Source organism: Choloepus didactylus, chromosome 21 (assembly GCF_015220235.1).
Source record: "Choloepus didactylus isolate mChoDid1 chromosome 21, mChoDid1.pri, whole genome shotgun sequence".
In the NCBI taxonomy this organism is placed as follows: Eukaryota; Metazoa; Chordata; class Mammalia; order Pilosa; family Megalonychidae; genus Choloepus; species Choloepus didactylus.
In genome coordinates, this window is record NC_051327.1 from 27,422,394 (window position 1) to 27,450,062 (window position 27,669).

The 27,669-nt window shown below is 42.2% G+C and overlaps 1 protein-coding gene across 3 annotated transcripts in view; it reads left to right on the plus strand.

The window, feature by feature from the left end:
* The window catches only part of FAM234A (family with sequence similarity 234 member A), an 82,391-nt gene that overhangs the window by 28,525 nt on the left and 26,197 nt on the right, over window positions 1-27,669 (plus strand). For all 3 annotated transcript variants that reach the window (XR_005213539.1, XM_037814221.1, XM_037814222.1), the window contains exons 2-3: window positions 11,117-11,167; window positions 11,655-11,958. Coding sequence is in view for 2 of the 3 variants with exons in the window: in XM_037814221.1 (XP_037670149.1) it covers window positions 11,688-11,958 (271 nt within the window). In the remaining variant the exon portion in view is untranslated. The remainder of the gene's footprint in view (window positions 1-11,116; window positions 11,168-11,654; window positions 11,959-27,669) is intronic.

Below are 27,669 nucleotides of genomic sequence, written 5' to 3' on the forward strand. Positions count from 1 at the left end.
TAAACAGGAACAGTCCATGAGGATTATGCCACAACTTGGATGGACCTCAGGGCACTGTGCTGAGTGGAAAAAAAAACAATTTCAAAAAGTCACATGCCGCATGATTCCATTCACATCGCATTCTCGAGATGACAGAATTTTGGAAGTGGAGAACAGGTTGGCGGTTGTGTGGTTAGGGCTGGGGCGATGAGGGAGCGGTGGGTGACCTGTAAAGGGACAGCACAAGGGGGCTCTCTGAGGCGGTGGACGAGTTCTGTATCCTGATGTGCGTGGTACACGTGGTAAAATGCTGTGGAGCCACGTGCACACATTGTACTAATGCTAATGTCCTGGTGTTGGTGCTGTGCTGTAGTTACGATGTAACCATTAGGGGAAGTTACAGTTGCAGTACTTTATTTGCAACTTCCTATAAATCTATAACTATTCCTAAATAATTTTTAAAGGTAACTGTTGTTTATCAAAAGTGGAAGACCATTATCATTTGCCATAGATGGAAAGACACCTGTTATGAAGTTTTGACATAAAAGTGTGCCACCTAAATTATATTGCATATTCCAGGGGCATAGGAAACATTCTTTGTGAAACCTCCTTGTAGAAAATATTCCTACAGGAGTGGGAGTTCAAGACTTCATTGAAACCTTTTAAGGAACCTTCCAGGGCAAAAGTCTGTTTCTAAGGGAAGATCAGTCTCTACAGGTCTGAGATGCAGAACCACGACTCCTCGGGGCTGCTCTGCGTGGAAACAGTTCTCTTAGCAGGAAAAGAGGAAGCCACTGGGACAGCTGGGACGGGAACAGAAGCTGAAGTCTTGAGGCAGAAGCAGAGTCGGTCAAAGATGAAAAAGACGGAGACAGTGAAGAAGGTGTTGAAAGGGATGGGATCCGTGGCTCCGGAATGCCAGGGCCGAGCTGGCTGCCTGCAAACACCATCGGAACCCTTCCCACACCTGGCAGGGCGGATGCTGTACCTACCCGGAGGTAAAGGAAAGCGGGTTCTAAAGAGTTTGCCAAAAGCCACAAAGCTTGAGGTCGAGGTGGCTGCCGAGCCCACCTCAAGAGCTATTCCCTTTTTCACCATTCCACTGCTTTATATGGTAATTGATTACTCAGAAGTGTATTTTGGGTTCTGTTGTTCTGCTGTCTTTCTCATTGAAAAACAAAACAAAACAACACTTTTTATTTTCAAACAATTTCAAAAAACAGCCCAATATTTCCCCTGTTCCTGCACTGTTTGCCCTGATTTAACAAGGTCAGGCGTGCAGTTGAAATGAGAGAATGGTCTGAGTTCATTTTTCCTTTAACTTTATTTTTTTTTTTTTTAAATCATCATTTTATTGAGATATATTCACATACCACGCAGTCATACAAAACAAATTGTACTTTCGATTGTTTACAGTACCATTACATAGTTGTACATTCATCACCTAAATCAATCCCTGACACCTTCATTAGCACACACACAAAAATAACAAGAATAATAATTAGAGTGAAAAAGAGCAATTGAAGTAAAAAAGAACACTGGGTACCTTTGTCTGTCTGTTTCCCTCCCCTACTTTTCTACACATCCATCCATAAACTAGACAAAGTGGTGTTTGGTCCTTATGGCTTTCCCAATCCCATTGTCACCCCTCATAAGCTACATTTTTATACAACTGTCTTCGAGATTCATGGGTTCTGGGTTGTAGTTTGATAGTTTCAGGTATCCACCACCAGCTACCCCAATTCTTTAGAACCTAAAAAGGGTTGTCTAAAGTGTGCATAAGAGTGCCCACCAGAGTGACCTCTCGGCTCCTTTTGGAATCTCTCTGCCACTGAAGCTTATTTCATTTCCTTTCACATCCCCCTTTTGGTCAAGAAGATGTTCTCCGTCCCACGGTGCCAGGTCTACATTCCTCCCTGGGAGTCATATTCCACGTTGTCAGGGAGATTCACTTCCCTGGGTGTCTGATCCCACGTAGGGGGGAGGGCAGTGATTTCACCTTTCAAGTTGGCTTAGCCAGAGAGAGAGGGCCACATCTGAGCAACAAAGAGGCATTCAGGAGGAGACTCTTAGGCACAAATACAGGGAGGCCTAGCCTCTCCTTTGCAGCAACCGTCTTCCCAAGGGTAAAACTTATGGTAGAGGGCTCAACCCATCAAACCACCAGTCCCCTATGTCTGTGGTCATGTTAGCAACCATGGAGGTGGGGTAGGCGAATACCCCTGCATTCTCCACAGGCTCCTCAAGGGGGCACTACATCTTTTTTTTTTTTTTTCCCTTGTTTGTCTTTTTTCTTTTTTTTTTTTTTTTTTTTTTTTTTTTAACTTTCCCTTCTTTTTTCAAATCACCTGTATGAAAAAAAAGTTAAAAAGAAAAACAAACATACAATAAAAGAGCATTTCAAAGAGACCATAGCAAGGGAGTAAGAAAAAGACAACTAACCTAAGATAACTGCTTAACTTCCAACATGTTCCTACTTTACCCCAAGAAAGTTACATAATATAGCAACATTTCAGTGAACTTGTTCCTACTACAACCATCAGAAATTAACAGACCATAGTCATTTCTGGGCATCCCCAGAACGTTAAATAGCTTATCTGTTCTTCTTGGATTATTGTTCCCCCTTCCTTAATTGCTCTCTACTGCTAGTTCCCCTACATTCTACATTATAAACCATTTGTTTTACATTTTTCAAAGTTCACATTAGTGGTAGCATATAATATTTCTCTTTTTGTGCCTGGCTTATTTCGCTCAGCATTATGTCTTCAACGTTCATCCATGTTGTCATATGTTTCACCAGATCGTTCCTTCTTACTGCCGCGTAGTATTCCATCGTGTGTATATACCACATTTTATTTATCCACTCATCTGTTGAAGGACATTTGGGTTGTTTCCATCTCTTGGCAATTGTGAATAATGCTGCTATGAACATTGGCGTGCAGATATCTGTTCGTGTCACTGCTTTCCGATCTTCCGGGTATATACCGAGGAGTGCAATCGCTGGATCGAATGGTAGCTCTATATCTAGTTTTCTAAGGAACTGCCAGACTGACTTCCAGAGTGGCTGAACCATTATACAGTCCCACCAACAATGAATAAGAGTTCCAATTTCTCCACATCCCCTCCAGCATTTATAGTTTCCTGTTTGTTTAATGGCAGCCATTCTAACCGGTGTTAGATGGTATCTCATTGTGGTCTTAATTTGCATCTCTCTAATAGCTAGTGAAGCTGAACATTTTTTCATGTGTTTCTTGGTCATTTGTATTTCCTCTTCAGAGAACTGTCTTTTCATATCTTTTGCCCATTTTATAATTGGGCTGTCTGTACTATTGTCATTGAGTTGTAGGATTTCTTTGTATATGCAAGATATCAGTCTTTTGTCAGATACATGGTTTCCAAAATTTTTTCCCATTGAGTTGGCTGCCTCTTTACCTTTTTGAGAAATTCCTTTGAGGTGCAGAAACTTCTAAGCTTGAGGAGTTCCCATTTATCTATTTTCTCTTTTGTTGCTTGTGCTTTGGGTGTAAAGTCTAGGAAGTGGCCTCCTAATACAAGGTCTTGAAGATGTTTTCCTACATTATCTTCTAGGAGTTTTATGGTACTTTCTTTTATATTGAGATCTTTGGTCCATTTTGAGTTAATTTTTGTGTAGGGGGGTGAGGTAGGGGTCCTCTTTCATTCTTTTGGATATGGATATCCAACTCTCCCAGCCCCATTTGTTGAAAAGACCATTATGGCTCAGTTCGGTGACTTTGGGGGCCTTATCAAAGATCAGTCGGCCATAGATCTGAGGGTCTATCTCTGAATTCTCAATTCGATTCCATTGATCTATATGTCTATCTTTGTGCCAGTACCATGCTGTCTTGGCAACTGTGGCTTTATAATAAGCTTCAAAGTCAGGGAGTGTAAGTCCTCCCACTTCGTTTTTCTTTTTTAGAGTGTCTTTAGCAATTCGAGGCATCTTCCCTTTCCAAATAAATTTGATAACTAGCTTTTCCAAGTCTGCAAAGTAGGTTGTTGGAATTTTGATTGGGATTGCATTGAATCTGTAGATGAGTTTGGGTAGAATTGACATCTTAATGACATTTAGCCTTCCTATCCATGAACATGGAATATTTTTCCATCTTTTAAGGTCCCCTTCTATTTCTTTTAGTAGAGTTATGTAGTTTTCTTTGTATAGGTCTTTTACATCTTTGGTTAAGTTGATTCCTAGGTACTTGATTTTTTAGTTGCTATTGAAAATGGTATCTTTTTCTTGAGTGTCTCTTCAGTTTGTTCATTTCTAGCATATAGAAACATTACTGACTTATGTGCATTAATCTTGTATCCCGCTACTTTGCTAAATTTGTTTATTAGCTCTAGTAGGTGTATCGTTGATTTCTCAGGGTTTTCTAGATATAAGATCATATCATCTGCAAACAATGACAGTTTTACTTCTTCTTTTCCAATTTGGATGCCTTTTATTTCTTTGTCTTGCCGGATTGCCCTGGCTAGCACTTCCAGCACAATGTTGAATAACAGTGGTGACAGCGGGCATCCTTGTCTTGTTCCTGATCTTAGAGGGAAGGCTTTCAGTCTCTCACCATTGAGTACTATGCTGGCTGTGGGTTTTTCATATATGCTCTTTATCATGTTGAGGAAGTTTCCTTCAATTCCTACCTTTTGAAGTGTTTTTATCAAAAAGGGATGTTGGATTTTGTCAAATGCTTTTTCAGCATCTATTGAGATGATCAATTGATTTTTCCCTTTCGAGTTTTTAATGTGTTGTAATACATTGATTGTTTTCTGATGTTGAACCATCCTTGCATGCCTGGAATGAACCCCACTTGGTCATGGTGTATGATTTTTTTAATGTGTCTTTGGATTCGATTTGCAAGTATTTTGTTGAGGATTTTTGCATCTATATTCATTAGGAGAATTGGCCGGTAGTTTTCCTTTTTTGTAGCATCTTTGCCTGGTTTTGGTATTAGATTGATGTTAGCTTCATAAAATGAGTTAGGTAGTGTTCCATTTTTTTCAATGTTTTGAAAGAGTTTGAGTAAGATTGGTGTCAGTTCTTTCTGGAAAGTTTGGTAGAATTCCCCTGTGAAGCCATCTGGCCCTGGGCATTTATTTGTGGGAAGATTTTTGATGACTGATTGGATCTCTGCTTGTGATGGGTTGGTTGAGGTCTTCTATTTCTTCTCTGGTCAGTCTAGGTTGTTCATATGTTTCCAGGAAATTGTCCATTTCTTCTACATTATCCAGTTTGTTGCCATACAGTTGTTCATAATATCCTCTTATAATTTTTTTAATTTCTTCAGGATCTGCAGTTATGTCACCTTTTTCATTCATTATTTTGTTTATATGGGTCTTCTCTCTTTTTGATTTTGTCAGTCTAGCTAGGGGCTTGTCAATCTTGTTGATCTTCTCAAAGAACCAACTTTTGGTGATATTTATCCTTTCTATTGTTTTTTTGTTCTCTATGTCATTTATTTCTGCTTTAATCCTTGTTATTTCTTTTCTTCTACTTGGTTTAGGATTGGTTTGCTGTTCATTTTTCTAGCTTCTTTCAGTTGATCCATTAGTTCTTTGATTTTGGCTCTTTCTTCCTTTTTAATATATGCGTTTAGTGCTATAAATTTCCCCCTTAGCACTGCTTTTGCTGCATCCCATAGGTTTTGGTATGTTGTGTTCTCATTTTCATTCGTCTCTATATATTTAGCAATTTCTCTTGCTATTTCTTCTTTAACCCACCGATTGTTTAGGAGTGTGTTGTTTAACCTCCAGGTATTTGTGAATTTTCTAAGTCTCTGATGGTTATTGACTTCTAATTGTATTCCATTGTGGTCAGAGAATGTGCTTTGAATGATTTCAATCTTTTTAAATTTATTGAGGCTTGTTTTATGTCCCAGCATATGATCTATTCTGGAGAAAGTTCCGTGAGCACTAGAAAAGTATGTGTATCCTGGTGATTTGGGATGTAATGTCCTGTAGATGTCTGTTAAATCTAATTCATTTATCAGATTGTTTAGGTTTTCAATTTCCTTATTGGTCTTCTGTCTGGTTGATCTATCTATAGGAGAGAGTGATGTGTTGAAGTCTCCCACAATTATTGTGGAAACATCAATTGCTTCCTTTAGTTTTGCCAATGTTTCTCTCATGTATTTTGTGGCACCTTGATTGGGTGCATAGACATTTACGATTGTTATTTCTTCTTGCTGAATTGCCCCTTTTATTAGTATGTAGTGGCCTTCTTTGTCTCTCAAAACATCCCTGCATTTGAAGTCTATTTTATCTGAGATTAATATTGCTACACCTGCTTTCTTTTGGCTGTAGCTTGCATGAAATATTTTTTTCCATCCTTTCACTTTCAATTTCTTTGTGTCCCTGTGTCTAAGATGAGTCTCTTGTATGCAACATATTGATGGTTCATTTTTTTTGATCCATTCTGCGAATCTATATCTTTTAATTGGGGAGTTTAATCCATTTACATTCAACGTTAAAACCGTGAAGGCATTTCTTGAATCGGCCATCTTATCCTTTGGATTATGTTTGCCATATTTTTCCCTCTCTCTATTAATATCCTTTATTGTACCCATACCGAATCTCTTTAGTACTGAACCTTTCTCCAAGTCTCTCTGTCCTGTCTTTGTTTCTCTGTCTGTAGGGCTCCCTTTAGTATCTCCAGTAGGGCAGGTCTCTTGTTAGCAAATTCTCTCAGCATTTCTTTGTCTGTGAAAAATTTAAGCTCTCCCTCAAATTTGAAGGAGAGCTTTGCTGGATAAAGTATTCTTGGCTGGAAATTCCTCTCTCTCAGAATTTTAAATATATCGTGCCATTGCCTTCTCGCCTCCATGGTGGCTGCTGAGTAGTCACTACTTAGTCTTATGCTGTTTCCTTTGTATGTGGTGAATTGCTTTTCTCTTGCTGCTTTCAGAACTTGCTCCTTCTCTTCTATGTTTGACAGTGTGATCAGTATATGTCTCGGAGTGGGTTTTTTTGGATTTATTCTATTTGGAGTTCGCTGAGCATTTATGATTTGTGTATTTATGTTGTTTAGAAGATTTGGGAAGTTTTCCCCAACAATTTCTTTGAATACTCTTCCTAGACCTTTACCCTTTTCTTCCCCTTCTGGGACACCAATGAGTCTTATATTCGGACGCTTCATATTATCTATCATATCCCTGAGGTCCATTTCGAGTTTTTCAATTTTTTTCCCCATTCTTTCTTTTATGCTTTCATTTTCCATTCTGTCATCTTCCAGGTCACTGATTCGTTGTTCAACTTCCTCTAGTCTTGTACTATGAGTGTCCAGAATCTTTTTAATTTGGTCAACAGTTTCTTTAATTTCCATAAGATCATCCATTTTTTTATTTAGTCTTGCAATGTCTTCTTTATGCTCTTCTAGGGTCTTCTTGATTTCCTTCATATCCCGTACTAGGGTCTCATTGTTCATCTTTAGTTCTTTGAGTAGCTGCTCTAGGTGTGTCTCTTCTGGTCTTTTGATTTGGGTGCTTGGGCTTGGGTTATCCATATCGTCTGGTTTTTTCATATGCTTTATAATTTTCTGTTGTTTTTTGGCCTCGTGGCATTTGCTGAACTTGATAGGGTTCTTTTAGGGTTTGTAGACCAGTTGAAGTCCTTATCTCTAATTTATCAGATCTACAGCTTCGTGGAGTACACTTTCTCTAACCAGCAGGTGGCGTCCACGAGCCACCTGTTCTCCACAAGCCAGATCTCCCCTGCTTAGCCTTTTTGGTGAGTGGGGGAGTGAGTCTTGTGGGGCCCAATTGGTGTCCCAAGCTTGCGTGTGTAGTTGGTGTTGCCTGCCCTGTATGTGGGGCGTGTTTCTGGGCAGTCGGGGAGGGGGGGTGGCCCTAACAATCAAATCTCCCTGATGATCCTAGAGTTTTAAAGCTACTGCAATAGTCTAATCCTTCAGTTCAGTCCTGCCACAGTTTGTCTCTGCCACTGACCCACAAGTCTTTGGTATTGGCGTATGGCTCCTGAGACTTGCAAGTGGGCCCCTCTTCCAGGCTGTGCACCCCGGGTCCTCTGTTGAGGGATGACTGTGCTATGTCACAGGTGAGTGCCGTCCCCCCAGGGCAGTTCTGGGCTGCTGGGCTGTGTTGGGAGGCTCCCAGTCTGCTCAAATGATGGCTGAATGGGGCTCTGTTAATTCACACTGCTCCCCCTTCCCAGCTCTGGGACATTCAGCTGAGGTTGCAGGGAAGGCTAATGTCCACGCCCAGTTTTGTGGTGTGTGCCTGTTATTTGAAGCACTTCCGTCACACTGGGTTGTCTGGGGCAGCTCTGGGCTATGGGGCTGGCGATGGGCAGGAGTGTTTCCTGTCCACCAGGATGGTGGCTGTGAGCGGACACCCCCCTTTTCTTGGGAAGTTGTGTTGTTTAGTGAATTTTCTCAGCCACTGGATTATTGCCTTTTGTCTCAGAGCTCTCTTATTTCTGCTCTTGACTTGACGTGCCCAAATTTCAATTCTTTGAAGCTTTCTGTATTGAGCTTCTTCGAGTAATTGTTTTAGAAAAAGCAAAAAGGATTTAAAAAAAAAAAAAAAAAAAAAAAACAAAAAAACGGCCCTCCTCAGAGATCTAATGGGTTATTGAAATGCTAATAGACAAAGCAACCAGGGCCAGCAAGGAAAGGTGCCCTGGGCAGAGAGATCAGCCTTGCCTCGGGACCCGCACATGCGCCCCAAGGCCCGATCTCCGCCCTTCCCCTCTCTGTGTTCACCAGAACCCCAAAAATCCTCCGCTTTTACTTTGGAGCTTCTCGTGTTGTTTTCCTTCTATGCCTGTCTCCTCTCTGCTGGGCTGGCTGCTCTCAGAGTCTCTGGTGTCTGGCCTCAGTCTATCTATGGTTGGAGTTTGGATCAGTAGAATGAGTTTCTGATGAGAGCAGCCACTGCAATTCTCCCTTCTCCTTCCTGGAGCTGACAGCCCCTCCTCCCCCGGGACTGAGCCTGGCAGGGAGGGGCGCGGGTCCCCTGGCCGCAAAAACTTACAGATTTCGGTGATCTCAGCAGTTCCATGTTTTCATGAGTGTTGTATGAAGTATGCCCAAAGACAGATTGCTCTGTGGTGTCCAGTCCACGCAGTTCCTGGCTTTTTACCTACTTTCCTGGAGGAGTAACTAAAACATACAGCTCACCAGTCTGCCATCTTGCCCCGCCTTCCTTTAACTTTAATGTCAGATTTATAGCTTGGCTGTTCCAGTCACATTTTAAAAACATGCTTTAATAGAAACTCTGTGCCTGTTGATGCACAGAATATTTCTGGAAGGAGCCGTAAGAAAGTAGTAACGTGGCTCCCCAGGTGAGGGGTATAGGAGGGAGATTCACTGCTTCGTCCTTTAAAACGTATCATGCACACTCATTGCTGGTTCTTAGGAAAATTAAAAGCCCAAACTACATGCTGACTGGTTCCATTTTTTGGTTGTAGATTTACACAGCTATATAGGGATGGGAAAAGAGACACTTACTAGCTTGGCATCCACATTTGGATTTACTTTACTAAGGTTGCCGAGAATTTCAAGGGAGAGAAAGCCCAGCACGCAGCTCCGGGTGGGCCCAGCGGAAGCAGCTCTCTCCCGCCCCTCTGCCTTCCCTTCCTCCGGGCCGGCAGTGGGTGGCAGCGCTCCTTGTCTGAGGCTGAAGAGGAGATGCGGACGAGGCCCTGGCTTCCCTGGCTGTGCCTTGCCGTCACCTGGAGGGGGCTTGGACCTGCCAGAGAAGCAACACGTGGCTCCAAAGTGCGACCAAGGCGAAGAGTCGTCACCCTGGAAGGACCGGGGCCCTCCCGGACGCGTTCCTGGGCTTGCTGCAGGTCGCACTCTACCATCGGCTTTACAGTCCCTGGATCCAGAGCTCAGACGCGATGGATTAGACTCGCCTGGGGCTGTGCTGGCCCGATTCCCAGATCTGGGGCCAGGTGCTGCCCGAGGTTGGTCTGGGAGACGTGGGTCAGACAGCGATGTACAACAGTCGTCCGTCCTGCCTTGGGTTCTCTACCCCCAGAGGAATTTTGAACAGATGCCACTTGTTTCTGCAGAGTGTCGACAGCTGTCGGGGTGCTCCCCTGCACACCCCGTTGGAGATGTTCTAGCTTCTGACAGAGGAGGGCAGCTGTGGCACGGAAAGCTCAAGTTTCTTGTTAAGTAGCAGAACTGGATCCAGGATTTGAGGTTTCTTGTCCCTTTGCCAAAGGGACAGATACCCCTTCCTCAGGAGTGAGGAGGCGATGTTGCTAAGCAAACGATGCTCTTTCCTGCTAAGTCCTGGTCCCGAGGCCCTGGTGCTTGGGCTTAGTGAGGGCTTGGTGTCCCTGTTGTGACTCACTGTTTGATTTTCCTCTGTCTGACTCATTACTTCTGATAGGCACACATTTATGACTTCCAAGATCGGCACTGAGGAGAAAGTACACAGGGTTTTAAATGGATTATATTATAGGAAAGTAATTAAAGTCAGAAAGTAAAACATTGAAAACAAAAAAAGAGCAGTATCATATCCCCTTCCATCTTCCTTGACGGGTTCCAAGAAGAAGCCCTTTCAGCAGTCAGCTGCTTCTCCTGGTGTTTTCTCCATTTTCCACACTCCTGTTCAGTCTCAGTCCTGGTGGACACTGCCTCGTCCATTTGGGTCGTTAACTGCTGGCATCCCTTTTGGGATAGGTGAGGATGATGACTCAAGCAGCAATATCCCTTCTTTTCTCTCAGTGAGGACAGACTATTCAAAAAGGACCCGAATAGCAAAGTGCTTCACGCAAGGGGAACGTTTCTTTCTCGGGTAACAGGCTACGCAGTTCGGGATGGTGGCAGCGGTTCCCAGCTTGGGGACCCGGTCTCTGCAGCCCTGTGGCTTTTCTGTCTTCTCGTGTGCTCTCCATCTTGACCCTGAGATGGCCCCTCCGCCGGAGTGGGGGGAGCAAGACAAGGCTGTGCAGCACCCCACTCTGCTCCCACATAGCTGTCCGCTGCCGCCTCCCTCTGACTTTTGCTTGTTTTGTCTTATTAATAATAATAATTAGCTAGTATTTGAGGGCTTGATAAGCATCCAGTACTGTTGTAAGTGCTGTAGTGTATTTACTAGCTTGATCCCTACAGCCGTCTTCTAACATAGATGTTATTTTTCTCTTACAGATAAGGAAACTAAGGCACAGCCAAATCGAGGAGCTTGCCCCTGGTCACACCGTAAGTGGCAAGGCTGTGATGTTAGAACCCTTCTCCCACATGACCCTCTAGGGGGTTTGTGTTTGAGGAATGCTGGTTTCACCAGATTTCTGGCTCGGCCACCTTTTCCCTCCATCCAGGCGGGGTTGGGTTAATGTTTACTGTGTGGGTTTATTGCCAGTTCCAGCTCCACCCTGCGCTGGCTCAGCTTGCGCCAGGGTAAGTGAGCTGGGAGCATCTGTTTGTTAAGGGTGAAAATATTTCCTGCCTACTGGCTCCATATCACCAATTTGCTTTCTTGGTTAAAGGTCTTCTTAAGTGGAGTATTTTAAGACTGGCACCGTAAATATTTATTTAGCTTTTATTTCATAGGCTGTTGGGCTGTGGTCATGGCGGTAACCAGGCTTCTGTGAAGCTGAAACCGGCAGAGCCCTGGAGGGTCGTCTTGCACCTCAGTTCTTTGCCGGGGGACACCCAGCCTCAGCTAACTCTTGTTTTATTGATGCAGTGACCAAGAGTTAAACTTCGGAATGTGCACGTGATGATGGAGAATAAGGATTTGGAAGCTGAAATCCACCCCTTGAGGAATGAGGCTAGGAAATCACAGGAGAACCTGGAAAACCAAGTTGAAAAGGAAGAAACTTTTAGAAAAAGCACGCCTCCACAGTCCCGGCTCTCGCGATGCCGAACCGTGGCCTTTTTTCTCTCGTTGTTTGTCTGCCTCTTGGTGATATTTATCATCTCGTTCATCATCCCGTGTCCAGAGCGGCCTGTGTCGCAGCGGATGTGGAGGGTTGATTACAACACGGCAGGTGAGTCTCGGGGTCCAGGCTCTGCTTCCGGGACACCTGTGGGGTGGTGGGGCAGGCGGGTGTCAGCGCGTCCAGAGGCGGCCTCTGGCCCCGAGCCGGTCCCGGTGGCTGCGGCTCTAGGGCGCTGCTGGCAGCCTCCCGGTTCAAGTGCAAGCGCTGTCCCTCCCTTGAAGGGAGTCCGGCCAGGTGAGAGGGGAAGGGGCCCGTTTGGCTACTCTTCTGAGTGAGAGAAGAAATTCACAAAGCAGAGCAACCGGCTGAATGGAGAAAAGGTGTCCCAAGGCGTGGAGAACGCACCGCAGCTTTTAGATCTTCCCGACTTGGCAGCCAGCGTCCTGTTACGAGTGGAGGGCACTGTCCCTTCCCGCCCCGCGACCTTGACCTTGACGGAGCGGCCGCCTCGGCTGTTTCTCGGGAGGCTTCCTTCTCTCCTAGGGCTGGGGACCCGCGTGGCCGGGAGACGCGCTTGGACCTCGGTGTCTCTGGTGGAGTAAGAATCTCTCGCTGGAGCTGACCGCCTAGGGTTGACTTCAGAATTTGGGATTTTGTGCGTAATTTTTTTGTGAGGGGGAGCACAATAATATGTGTTCTTTCTTTCTCTTTTTTTCTTTCTTTCTTTCTTTCTTTCTTTCTTTCTTTCTTTTCTTGGAGCTTTATTGAGATATAATTTACATGCCATAAAATTAACTCATTTTCAGTATTCAACTCAGGTTTCAGTCAGTTTACAGTTATGCAACTGTCACCACAATCTAGTTTTAGAACATCTCCATCAACCCCAAAGGATTCCTCTTGACCATTAGCCTTCAATCCCTGTCCCAACCCCAGAGCTAGTCTGCTTCCTCTCTCCATGCTTTTCTAGACATTTCGTATACATTGGAATTATATAATATGTAGCCTTTTGTGTCTGACTTTTTTCACTTAGCAAAGTAGTGTTTTTGAGGATCATCCACACTATAAATGTTTGTTCCTTTTTATCCTGAGTATATTTGCTCGTATGGATAGCTCATGTTGCTTCTCTGTCCACCAGCTGATGGGCAAGTCAATTGTTCCCAGCTTTCGGCCATGATGAGCAATCTGCTGTGCACATTTGTGTACAACTCTTCATGTGGACGTGTGTCTCATCTCTCTTGGGTAGATGCTAGAAGAGATTTGTTGGCCTTATGTACGCTTATGTTTGACTTTCTAAGACACTGCCAAGCAGTTTTCCATTTTACATCCACACTAGCAACACCAGACCTTGTTATTATCTGTCTTTTTGATAACAGCCTTTCTCATAGTAGTGGGTGTGAGGTGTTATCTCATGTTGGCTTTGATTTGCATTTCCCTAATGGCTATTTTGTTGAGCATCTTTTCATGTGCTTATTGGCCTTTGTGTATCTTCTTTGGGGAAATGTCTATGCATGTCCTTGACCCATTTTTTAAATGAGTTTGTCTTTTTGTTGTTGAGTTGTAGGAGTTCTTTATATATTCTGGGTATTAAACCCTGGTTAGATATATGGTTTCCAAATATTTTCTCTCATTCTGTAGGTTGTCTTTTTTAGTTAGTTTTTGTGCACAGTATTTGGGGGAAGCACTTGATGGAATTTCTGGAAACATTGCCCTTCCCAGCAGGACTGTCTCGAGGCAAGCCCTTGGCTGCTGACCCTGTGGAACCCTCCTGAATCTGGGGGCTCACGGGTTCACGTGCTGGCATCCAGTTGTACTGGGGACCTTTGCAGAGAACACTGGCCTTTGCCCACTGAGTTCTCCTGGCGCTTTTGTTGACGATCAGTTGGCCATCAGTTCTCTTCTGCTGACGATCAGTTGGCCGTCAGTTCTCTTCTGCTGACCATCAGTTGGCTGTCAGTTCTCTTCTGCTGACCATCAGTTGGCCGTCAGTTCTCTTCTGCTGATCTGTTTGCCTACTGACATGCCAGCACACAGTATCTTGACTGCTGTAATTGTAGAGTACATTTTGAAATCCAGAAGTGTAAGTCCTCCAACTTTGTTCCTTCTTTTTTTTTTCCCCCTTCAGGATTATTTTGGCTCTTCTGGGTCCTTCGCATTTTCAAGTCAATTTTAGGATCAGTGCCAGTTTCTGCAAAAAAGCCTGCTTGGGTCTGTAGATTAGTTTGGCTGGAATTGCCGTCTTAACAGGGGTGAATATTCTGGTCCGTGTATGTGGAATATTTCCACATTTATTTAGAGCTTCACTTCCAGCCATGTTTCTTATTGTTCATTGTACGCATCATGCACTTACTTCGTTAAATTTATTCCTAAGTTTTGTGTTATTTTTGATGCTATTGTGAATAGAATTGTTTTCTAAAGTTGATTTTCAGGTTGTTCATGGATAGTGTATAGAACTACTGATTTTTATACATTGATTGTCTAGCTTGTGACCTTGCTGAGCTCACTTATTAGCTCTAGTAGCTTAAGTGTGTGTGCCTTAGGGTTTTCTACATTCAGGATCATGTCGTCTGCAAAAGCAGTTTACTTCTTCCTGCCCAACCTATTGTCTTTTTTTTCCTTATTTATTTTTAATGCATTTTTATTGTAAACATTGGCATGTATAAATAACAGTGATAATTTTCAAAGTACAATTTCACAGGTAGAGAGCAAATCTCAAAGAATGACATGGGTCACAGTTCCACAACTTCAGCTATTTCCATTATTTTAAAATATACATACTGAAAGGGGCTAACTTTCAATGTACAGCTCAACAAGCAGTTGTATAGGTAATTTAAAAAATTGTTATGAGTTACAATTCCACAGTTTCATTTCTTTCCTTATTATGCAATATAGGGTATATACAGAAAGGTAAAGACTTTCAAAGCACAATTCAATGAGTAGCTATAGAGCAAATGTCAAAGGATGTTATCAATTACAGTTACACCATGTCATTTACCTCCTTCTAGCTATTCCAACACCCTGGCATCTAAAAAAATATATATATTTATATAAAGTTTCAGTATTCATAGACTTTTGTTAAATCTTGTTTGTTACTACCCCTTCCTCTCACTTAATCTCTTTCTCCATCTTCAGGGGTGTCTAGGCAGTGAGCCCCTAACTTGTTCATATTGAAAGGTGGTGTCAATAGTATGGGGAAGGGAATGCATCTGATAGTTGATCTTAAAGAGGCTCTTGCCTCAGGGTTTTAGGACTTGTCTGCATAGGAACACTCTGGTGGATTTAAGTTTCTGAGAGATAAAACTTAGTGAGTGCATCTTTTATAGAATCTCAGGTAGGGACCTAGGTATTTGGGGACTACTTTTGGTAAAAGCATGGGATACTGAGGCCATTTGGGATCTCTAGCTGGAGCTTGCATAAGAGAAACCTCCAAGACAGCCTCTCGACTCTATTTGGGATCTCTCAGCCACTGTCACCTCAGCTTGTTGCCTCTCATTTTTCCCCCTTTTGGTCAACTAGGCATTTTAAATCCCTCACTGCCAGGGCAGGCTCATCCCTGGGAGTCATGTCCCACATCGCCAGGGAGATTCATTCCCCTGGGAGTCTTTTCCCTCATGGCAGGGAAGGTTAATGAATTTATTTGCTGAGTTGGGCTTAGAGAGAGAAAGGCCACATCTGAGCCACAAAAGAAGTTCCCTGGAGGTGCCTTTTAGGCATAATTATAGGAAGGCTCAGCCTCCCATTTAATACCCTAAGTTTCACAAGAGCAAGCCTCAAGTTGAGGACTTGATTTATTAAGTAGAGGGTTCCTAATTTCACTTAATATATATTCTATCCCAAGATAAGTGGTCAGTTTCTTATACATTATCTTTACTTAGTTGTACAATCATCATCACTCTCAACTTTAAACAATTATCATAACATAATACATTCCAGGGCTCTTATCAGCTGCTAATTATTCATCCCTATTATTAGTGTAGTGCTTGTAAGATACTCCTAGTAAATATAGTCTTTAATATGTAATAGGTAGTTTTTTATTACCACTCTGTTGTTTACTGTCTGCACCAGTGTTATGCCTTATAAGTGTATCATGATAACACTTATTTAAGTTTGTAGTGCCACTCTGTGAGTTATATGCCCTTAAACAACCATTTACAAACATGTTCACCTTCAATACTTATAATCCCATTAACGAACCATAGTCACACCTGACCATTCCCATATCATTATGTTCATCCTCATTATCATATATGTACATATTAGGTTATCATTCCTCCTTCACTAGCTTCTATCTATCTCTAGGTCCCCTGTATTCTACACTGTAAGACAGTGATTTTACATTATTCAGGGAGTTCACATTAGTGGTATCTCTCCTTTTGTGTCTGGCTTATTTCGCTCAGCATTATGTCTTCAGTGTTCATCCATGTTGCCATATGTTTCATGACCTCATTCCTTCTTATTGCTGCATAGTATTCCATCGTGTGTATACGCTGCATTTTGTTCATCCACTCCTCTGTTGAAGGACATTTGGGCTGTTTCCATCTCTTGGCAATTGTGAACAATGCTGCTGGTCTTGATTTGCATCTCCCTAATAGCTAGTGAAGATGAACATTTTTTCATGTATTTTTTAGCCATTTGTATTTCCTCTCAGAGGAATGTCTTTTCATATTTTTGTCCATTTTATAATTGGGCTGTTTGTATTATTGTCATTGAGATTTAGGATTTCTTTATATATGCAAGATATCAGTCTCTTATCAGATACATGGTTTTAAAATATTTTCTCCCATTGAGTTGGCTACCTCTTCACCTTTTTGACAAATTCCTTTGAGGTACAGAAGCTTTTGATTTTGGGGAGTTCCCATTTATCTGTTTTTTTCTTTCATTGCTTGTGCTTTGGGTATAAGGTCTAAGAAGCTACCTCCTATTACTAGGTCCTGAAGATATTTCCCTACATTATCTTCTAGGAGTTTTATGGTACTGTCTCTTATATTGAGGTCTTTGATCCACTTTGATTTAATTTTTTTATAAGGTATGAGGAAGGGGTCCTCTTTTATTCTTTTGGAAATGGATATCCAGTTCTCCCAGGCCCATTTGTTGAAGAGACTGTTCTGTCCCAGTTTAGTGGATTTGGGGGCCTTATCAAAAATCAGTTGACTGTAGATCTGGGGGTCTATTTCCGAATTCTCAATTCAGTTCCATTGATCAGTATGTCTATCTTTGTGCCAATACTATGTTGTTTTGACTACTGTGGCTTTATATTAGGCTTCAAAGTCAGGAAGTGTAAATCCTCCCACTTCGTTTTTCTTTTTTAGAATGTTTTTAGCAATTCGAGGCCCCTTTCCTTTCCAAATAAATTTGATAACTAGCTTTCCAAGTCTGCAAAGTAGGTTGTTGGAACTTTGATTGGAATTGCAGTGAATCCATAGGTCCCTTTGGGTAGAATTGATATTTAGCCTTCCTATCCATGAACGTGGAATATCTTTCATCTCTTTAGGTCCCCTTTTATTTCTTTTAGTAAAGTTATGTAATTCTCTGTGTAGAGATCTTTTACATCCTTGGTTAAGTTTATTCCTAGGTACTTGATTTTTTTAGTTGCTATTGTGAATGGAATCTTTTCCTTGAGTGTCTCTTCAGTTAGGTCATTTCCAGTGTATAGGAACATTACTGACTTTGTGCATTATCTTGTATATTGTCACTTTGCTGAATTTATTTATTAGCTCAAGTAGCGATGTTGATATCTCAGGGTTTTCTAAATATAAGAGCATATCAAGGAGAAAACTAAGATGGCAGCTAGCTGAGACAGGGCAAAAAAACACCTCCGTGAAAAACACTAGCTAAAAACCAGAAAGTGACCCAGAATACCGGTTACAGCGATGCGCCAGCTGGACGAGGTCTCCTAGTTCCAGAGGGGCCGTATACTTGGTGAAACTGGGAGTCTGCATTCTGAAATGAGTGAGTGAGCCGGCTGGAAGACCCGCAGCCGCGCGGCGGTCTAGGGAAGCCAGGGTTCGGCATTTGGAGACCAGCTGGCTCTTTTTTTTTTTTTTTAATTCAATTTTATTGAAATACATTCACACACCATACAATCATCCATGGTATACAATCCACTGTCCACAGGATGATAACATAGTTATGCGTTCATCACCACAATCTATCTCTGAACATTTTCCTTACATCAGAAAGAACCAGTACAAGAATAAAAAATAAAAGTGAAAAAAGAACACCCAAATCATCCCCCCCATCCCACCCCATTTGTCCTTTAGTTTTTATCCCCATTTTTCTACTCATCCATACACTAGATAAAGGGGGTGTGATCCACAAGGTCTTCACAATCACACTGTCACCCCTTGTAATCTACATTATTATATAATTGTCTTCAGGAGTCCAGACTGCTGGGTTGGAGTTTGGTAGTTTCAGGTATTTACTTCTAGCTATTGCAATACATTAAAACCTAAGGCATGTTATCTATATAATGCATAAGAATGTCCACCAGAGTGACCTTTCGACTCCATTTGAAATCTCTCAGCCACTGAAACTATTTCATCTCGTTTTGCATCCCCCTTTTGGTCAAGAAGATACTCTCAGTCCCATGATGCCAGGTCCACATTTATCCCCGGGAGTCATATTCTGCGTTGCCAGGGAGATTTACAACCCTGGGAGTTGGGTCCCACGTAGCGGGGAGGGCAGCGAGTTCACCTGTCGAGGTGGCTCAGTTAGAGAGAGAGAGGGTCACCTCTGAGCAACAAAGAGGTACTCAGGGGGAGACTCTTAGGCACAATTATATGCAAGTTTAGCGTCTCCTTTGAGGTAACGAGCTTTATAAGGGCAAGTCCCATGATCGAGGGCTCAGCACATCAAACCGCCAGTCCCAATGTTTGTGACAACATCAACACCAGTCCAGGTGAGGAAGTCCAACACATCCGCACCTTCCCCCACATCCTCGGGGCTGGGGAGGGGGAGGCTATAAATATATTTTTTATTATCTGCCCAAATTACTCTGGGATGTGTCACTATTTCACTCCAGCCTATACTAACCTACCGTATCTCACTTCCTATTCAAAGTTCCATGCAATTGTGGTGTTTGAACAAATCGACTGTAGAGTTGTACCGTTTAGAAAATTTAAATCCTGTACCAAATAGATATCTCTTCCCTTGGTCTCATATGGAAGTTGAAGGTTTAAAACACAGTCAGTTTCAACCTTTACCCTTTGGCCTGGGTAAAAAAAAAAAAAAGGAAAAAAAAGGGAAAAAAAGGGAAAAACCCAGGAGCGGCTGCAGCTGCAATAGTGGGAACCACGCAGTAAAACACAGCAAGAGGGGGCTGGGCCGGCCTCTTGGTGTCTGGCCGGGAAGATAGCCTGCTGCAGATACCCCTGGGGATGGGGGAATGGAGGGGAGAGCCAGAAGCAGAAAGAAACCCCACGGCTAGCAGCTGGCTCCCCGGAGGGCTGGATAAACTCCTGCCCGGGGCCATGCCCACAGCCCAGAGCCCCGCCAGTTGTCCCGGAGCTGGGAAGGAGGAACTGTGCGAGGAGGAGGGGGTTCAACCATCTTTGCATCAGGCTGAGCGCACCCATGCATGGCCCGGCGGCCCGGGGCTTCCCTTGAGGGATGGCATGCACTGGTGACACAGCATGGCATTCCCTCGGCTGAGCTGCTGGAGGATCGCGGCTGGGCGGGGGGACCCGCTCAGAGAACCCAGGGACGCTACGCCAAGTCCAGCGGTTTGTGGGACAGCGAGAGAGAAGGTCTGGGGCTGAACTGAAATGAAGGCTTAGACTATTGCAGCAGCCTTCAATCTCCGGGAACCTGGGGGATTTGAATATTAAAACTGTCCTTCCTCCCTGGCCACCCGTACACACGCCCCACATTCAGGGCAGATGGCTCCAGCAACATACCCAAACTGAGTTCTCCAACTGAACTCCACAAGAATCATTTCCCCACACACCACAGGGACAAGGTGGAGAACTGACTTGAGGGGTATAGGTGACTCACAGACACCATCTGCTGGTTAGTTAGAGAAAGTGTACGTCACCAAACTGTGTTTCTGAAAAATTAGATCGATAGCCTTTTTTTTTTTTTTACAACTTGAAAGAACCCTATCAAGCAAAACAAATGCCAAGAGACCAAAAACAACAGAAAATCTTAATGCATATGATAAAACCAGACGATATGGAGAATCCAACTCCAAACACACAAATCAAGATATCGGAAGAAACACAGTACCTCGCACAACTAATCAAAGAACTACAATCGAGGAACAAAAACATGGCAAAGGATTTAAAGGACATCAAGAAGACCATGACCCAGGATATGAGCGATATAAAGAAGACCCTTGAAGAGCATAAAGAAGACATTACAAGAGTAAATAAAAAAATAGAAGATCTTATGGAAATAAAAGAAACTGTTGGCCAAATTAAAAAGACTCTGGATATTCACAATACAAGACTAGAGGAAGCTGAACAACATCTCAGTGTCCTAGAAGTCCACAGAACAGAAAATGAAAGAACAAAAGAAAGAATGGAGAAAAAAATTGAAATGGATCTCAGGGATATGATAGATAAAATAAAACGTCCAAACTTAAGACTCATTGGTGTCCCAGAAGGGGAAGAGAAGGGTAAAGGTCTAGAAAGAGTATTCAAAGAAATTGTTGGGGAAAACTTCCCCAACCTTCTATACAATATAAATATACAAAGCATAAATGCCCAGGGAACTCCAAATAGAATAAATCCAAATAAACCCACTCCGAGACATATTCTGATCAGACTCTAAAATACTGAAGAGAAGGAGCAAGTTCTGAAAGCAGCAAGAGAAAAGCAATTCACCACATACAAAGGAAACAACATAAGACTAAGTAGTGACTACTCAGCGGCCACCATGGAGGCGAGAAGGCAGTGGTATGACATATTTAAAATTCTTAGAAAAATTTCCAACCAAGAATACTTTATCCAGCAAAACTCTCCTTCACATTTGAGGGAGAGCTTAAATTTTTCACAGACAAACAAATGCAGAGAGACTTTCCGAATAAAAGACTTGCCCTACTTCAGATTCTAAAGGGAACCCTACCAACAGAGAAACTAAGCAAGGAGAAAGAGATATAGAGAATTTTAACAGACATGTATAGTACCTTACATCCCAAATCACCAGGACACTCATTTTTCTCTAGTGATCACAGATCATTCTCCAGAAGGGACCATAAGCTGGGACATAAAACAAGCCTCAAGAAATTAAAAAAAAAAGAAATTGAATATACTCAAAGCACATTCTCCAACCACAATGGAATACAAATAGAAGTCAATAATTTTTGAACTGTAACTCCACTATTTACTTCCTATAGGATATAAAATACACAAACTCTAATGACAAATCAGTGGTTTTGAACTCAATGTAATATATGTAATTTTAGACAACTATATAAAGGTGGGGGAATGGAGGAGTATAGGGACATAGTTCATGCGTCCTATTGAAGTGAAGGTGGTATCAAAGAAAAACAAGATTGATATGGATTTAAGAGGTTAATTTTAAGCCCCACAGTAAACACAAGGAAATTATCAGAGAATATAACCATAGAGATGAAAAGTAGAGTTTGGGTTAAGAGAAATGGGGGAAGGGGCAATCGGGAATTAAGAAGTGAGTGTAGGGTTGCTGTTTGAGGTGAAGGGAAATTTCTAGTAATGGAAGATGGGAAGGTGATAGCATTACAACATTCTAAATGTGATTAATCCCACTAATGGAAGGCTAGGGAGGGGGTGGAATGGGAAGATTTAGGCTGTATATATGTTTCCACAACTGAAAAAAAAAAAAAAAAAAAAGACAGTCTAGATGACGAATGCTAAGGATGAACTTGGATGGGATTGGAGGATGGAGGACAGGTGGCTCAAAGGGACACAGTTGAGACATAAGGAAAAGGGAGTATAGAATGTAAGCTTTTTATCATTATTGAACCTCATACTTCTTAGCTGTGTTTAGTGGAATTGCATAAAAGAATGTTCTTGTTCATGGGAAGTGTATACGTGAATTATAGTGTATGTTCAAGGATGTGTGCAGCTAGCTCTCATATGTTCAGAAGACAGAGCAATAGATAATGGATGATAGATAGGGAGGGAGGGAGGGAAAGAAATAGCGATGTGACAACATGTTAAAGTTGGTGGATTGAGCTATCGGGGGAGGGGGGTCAGCGTATGATAGAATTCTGTGTATGGGGTTAGTATTGTTTTTGCAACTGTTCCTATAACTTTGAATTTATTTTAAAATTAAAAAAAAAGATATGTAGACAAAAAAAAAATAAGAGCATATCATCTGCAAATAATGACAGTTTTACTTCTTCCTTTCCAATTTGGATGCCTTTTATTTCTTTGTCTTGCCGGATTGCTTGGGCTAGAACTTCTAGCACAGTGTTGAATAATAGTGGTGACAGCGGGCATCCTTGTCTCATTCCTGATCTTAGAGGGAAGGCTTTCAGCCTCTCACCATTGAATCCTTTACTGGCAGTGGATTTTTCATATATTCCCTTTATCATATTGAGGAAGTTTCCTTCAGTTCCTGTGTTTTGAAGTGTTTTTATCAAAAAAGGATGCTGGATTTTGTTGAATGCTTTTTCATCATCTACTGAGATGATCATTGGACTTTCCCCTTTTGATTTGTTAATGTGTTGTGTTACATTGATTGATTTGCTATGTTGAACCACTCTTGCATGCCTGCAATGAACCTCACTTGGTCATGGTGTATGATTCTTTTAATGTGTCTTTGGATTCTATTTGCAACTATTTTGTGAGAATTTTTGCATCTATATTCATTAGGGAGATTGGCCTGTAGTTTTCCTTTCTTGTAGCATTTTTATCTGGTTTTGGTATTAGAGTGATGTTGGCTTCATGAAATGAGTTAGGTAGGTTCCATTTTCTGCAATTTTTTGAAAGATTTTGAGTAGGAATGGTGTCAGTTCTTTTTGGAAACTTTGGTAGACTTCCCCTGTGAAGGCATCTGGCCCTGGCTTTTATTTGTAGGAAACTTTTTGATGATTGATTGGATCTTTTTCCTTGTTTGTTGAGATCTTCTGTTTCTTCTCAGGTCAGTCTAGGCTGTTCATGTGTTTCCAAGAAATTATCCACTTTCTCTAAATTGTCTAGCTTGTTGGCATACAGTTGTTCATAGTATCCTCTTATGATTTTTTTTTATTTCTTCAGGGTCTGCAGTAATGTCCCCCCTCTCATTTCTTATTTTTTTTATTTGGGGCTTCTCTCTTTTTCACTTTGTCAGTCTAGCTAAGGGTCTGTCAATCTTGTTGAACTTCTCAAAGAACCAACTTTTGGTTTTATTTATTCTCTCTATTGTTTTTTTGTTCTCCGTATCATTTATTTCTGCTTTAATCCTTGTTATTTCTTTTCTTCTACTTGCTTTAGGATTAGTTTGCTGATCATTTTCTAGCTTCTTCAGTTGTTCCATTAGTTCTTTGATTTTAGCTCCTTCTTCCTTTTTAATGTATGCATTTAGAGCTATAAATTTCCCCCCTGAATACTGCCTTCACTGCATTCTATTTGATATGTTGTGTTCTCTTTTTTATTTGTCTCTAGATATTTAGCATTCTCTCTTGAAATTTCTTCTTTGGCCCAGTGATTGTTAGGAGTATGTTGTTTATCCTCCAGATATTTGTGAATGTTCTAGATCTTTGATGGTTATTGACTTCTAGTTGCATTCCATTGTGGTCAGAGAATGTGCTTTGAATAATTTAAGTCTTCTAAAATTTCTTGAGCCTTATTTTATGCCCCAGCATATGATTTATCCTGGAGAATGTTTCATGAGCACCAGAGAAGAATGTTTATTCTGGTAATTTGGGATATAATGCTCTATATATGTCTGTTAAGTCTAATATCTTTATCATATTGCTTAGATTCTCAATTTCCTCATTGGTCCTCTGTCTGGTTGATCTATCTGTAGGAGAGAGTAGTATATTGAAGTCTCCCACAATTATTGTAGAAACCTTTATTGCTTCCTTCAGTTTAGCCAATGTTTGTCTCATGTATTTTGGAGTCCTTGATTGGACGTATAAACATTTATAATTGTTACTTCTTCTTGGTGAATTGTCCCTTTTATTAGTATGTAGTGTCCTTCTTTGTCTCTTTTGACATCTTTGCATTTAAAATCTGTTTTATCTGAGATTAGTATTGCTACCCGTGCTATCTTTTGGCTGTAGCTTGCATGGAATATTTTTTTCCATCCTTTAACTTTCAATCTCTTTGTGTCGCTGGGTCTAAGATGAGTCTCTTGTAAACAGCATATTGATGGTTCAAAGTTTTTAATCCACTCTGCCAATCTGTATCTTTTGATTGGGGAGTGTGCTGGTTTGAATGTATCATGTCCCCCAGAAAAAGCCATATCCTTTGATGTAATATTCTGTGGACAGACTTATCAGTGTTGATCAGATTGTAATTCTTTGTGTGTTTCCGTTGAGGTGTGCCCCACCCAGCTGTGGGTGATGACTCTGATTGGATAATTTCCATGGAGGTGTTACCCCACCCATTCAGGGTGGGTCTAAATTAAATCACTGGAGCCATATAAATGAGCTGACAAACAGAAGGAACTTGGTGCAGCTGTGAGTGAACATTTTGAAGAGGAGCTACAGCCAAGAGGGACACTTTGAAGAAAGCACAGGAGCTGTAGATGAGAAGGAGTTTTGAAGATGGCCGTTGAAAGCAGACTCTTGCTCCAGGGAAGCTGAGAGAGGACAAATACCCCTAGCGCAACTAAGAGTAGCATTTTTGAGGAACTGCAGCCTAGAGAGGAACGTCGATTGCTGATCTGTTACCTTGGACACTTTATGGCCTTAAGACTGTAACTGTGTAACCAAATAAACCCCCTTATGTAAAAGCCAATCCATTTCTGGTGTTTTGCATTCCAGCAGCATTAGCAAACTAGAACAGAGAGTTTAAGCCATTCATAATGAATGTTATTACTGTGAAGGCAGTTCTTGAATCAGCCCTCTTATCCTTTGATTTTTAGTTGTTAGACCTATTTTCCCTCCCTTCCTTCTCCCCTTTCCCTTTAAGTTACCCTTACTAATACTCTTCAGGTCTGTGCCCTTCTCCAGGCCTCTCTCTCCTGTCTTTTTTTTTTTTCTCAGCCAGTAAAGCTCCGTTTTGTATTTATTGCAGGGCAGATCTCTTGCTAACAAATTCTCTCAGCATTTGTTTGTCTGTAAAAATTTCTAATTCTCCCTCAATTTTGAAGGAGTGCTTTGCTGGATAAAGAATTCTTGGCTGGCAATTTTTCTCTCTCAGAATTTTAAATATATCACCACTGCCTTCTCATCTCCGTGGTGCCTGCTGAATGTTCACTACTTCGTCTTATGTTGTTTCCCTTGTATGTGGTGAATTGCTTCTCTCTTGCTGCTTTCAGAAGTCTCTCCTCTTCAGCATTTGACAATCTGATCAGAATATGTCTTGGAGTGGGTTTATTTGGATTTATTCTATTTGGAGTTCATTGGGCATCTTTGATTTGCATATTTATGTCATTTAGAAGGGTTGGAAGTTTTCCCCAACTGTCTTCGAATACTCCTCCTAGCCCTTTACTCTTCTCTTATATTGAATCTTATATTTGTGCACTTCATGTTGTCCATCAGTTCCCCAAGATGCATTTCAAGTTTTTTTATTTTTTCACCATTAATTCTTTTGTGCTTTAGTATTCCATTGTCTGTCCTTGAGGTCGCCAATTTGTTCCTCTACCTCTTCAAATCTGCTGTTATTTGTCTCAAGACTGTTTTTTATTTGATCAACAGTATCGTTTATTTCCATAAGAGCAGCTGTTTTTTAATTTACTCTTGCAAATTCTTCTTTATGCTCTTCTAGGGTCTTCTTCATGTCCTTTTTATTCTGAGCCATGACACTGATGTTTGTGTATACTTTTTTGATTAATTGCTCCATTTTTTGTGTCTCCTCTGGCTTTTTAATTTCGACATTTGTGTTATCCATATCTTCTGGTTTCTTCATATGCCTTATTATTTTCTGTTGTTTTTGGTCTCTAGGCATTTCCTCATCTTGATAGGGTTCTTTTAGGATATGCAGGCTTATTTGAACACTTATCCGTAATTTGGCAGAGCTACAGCTTGGTGGAGTGCACTTTCCCTGACCTACCTGCAGGTGGTGCTTCTGAACCACCTTTTACCCTCAAGCCAGTTCTCCCTAACTTCATCTGTGCACTGAGTGGGTGTCCAAACCATGTGGAGGTCCAGTCAGTGCACCAGTTTTCCATGGGCACTGGGACTGCCAGCCCTGTGGGTGGGGAGTGTGCCCTGCACAGTTTAGCAGGGAGTCCACTCCAGGGCACAGTGGTCCTGGCTGTTCCCAGGGCCGCGGGTGGAGTACTCCGGGGCTGCAGAGCTGCGCATCTCACCTTCAAGCTCAAATGCCCCACAGTCCCTCTCTACCATGTACCCACAAGTCCCTGGGATTTGGGAAGGGCTCCTGGCACTTCCGTGCGGCACCCCTGCCTCTAGGCTGTGCACACCGTGGGCTTCCATAGGGGAAGAGTAGATGCTGTCACAAGCCCGCTGAACCCCAAATTCCCTCAAGGAAGCTCTCGGCTGCGGGGCTGTGAAGGGTTGTCTCCCAGCCAGCTTCAAAGATGAGCATGGAAAGCTGCCCCTCTCCGCGATGGTCTGCCTGCTCCAACGACCAGTCCCTGGCATCGGGGGCTCTTGACTGCAGGTCTGTGAAGGGTTATCACCCATGCCAGGTACTGAGGAGGGTGCCCAGGGCATGGAAGGTGCTCCCCATCAGCCATCTTAAGCCACCCATTCCTCAGGGTGCTCCAGGCCAAACACTCACCCGTTTTAAATGCAGCCTCTCGACTTCTCCAGGTGCACACTCACTAGGGGTGTGGATGTCCCTGCCCAGCCGGCGGCATCCTGGAGCTGCTCTTCTGGAGCACTTTCTGTCCTTCATCTAGTGCTTTACATGGAGGAGAGTTTTGCTCTGCCTCTGCTAATCCACCATCTTCCCGGAACCCTTCTGATTACCTTTTTTTTCTTTTCCTTGCCTGGCTGTCCTGGCTGGCATAGAAGTGCTAAGACTGGATGTTCTTATCTTCTTCTTGATCTTGGGGGGTGGGGACAGTACATCTTTCTTCGTTAAGTATGGGATGTTCACTGTGGGTTTTTTGTAGGTGCCTTTTATCAAATAGAGGCAGTTACCTTCTATTCCTCATGGTTGAAAAGGTGTCAGATTTAGTCAAATGCTTTTTCTGTGTCTAGGAGATGGTTTCGTGGTTTTTGCCCTTTATTCTATTAATGGGTTTTCATATGTTAAACCAACCTTGCATTCCTAAGATAATGGTGTAGTCGTTTTTTTTAAGTTGCTGACTTTGGCTTGATAATTTGTGTTGTTATGTCTATATTAATAAGGAATATTGGGTTTTTCTGTCTTTTCTTGTAATGTCTTTGTGTGGCTTTGATATTTGGAATATCTTGACCTCATAGATTTGTCGATAGCTAGCGCCCTCTCCAGTCATTTCTAATCCTGGGTGAACCCTTCCAGGCCATCAGGCGTGTCTTGTGTCTTCTTGGGGCCCACCTGGCTGTCACCTCCTGGAGCTCCTGTCACCTGTGTGGTGAGTGCTCCTAACTGCAGCCCCTGCCAGGATGGCGACTTGTGACCAGCCTCGAAGTTGGCTTTCCCCAGTTAAGTTGTTTTTTTGTAAATTGCCACAATTTTTATCGTAACGTGACCATTTTTGCAAGGGTGGGGAGAGTTTGATTTCAAACCAGTGTTCCATTTAAGGCTCTTTTTTACAGAAATTACCATCATGACTGATTTCCAAAATATCCTTAGTGTT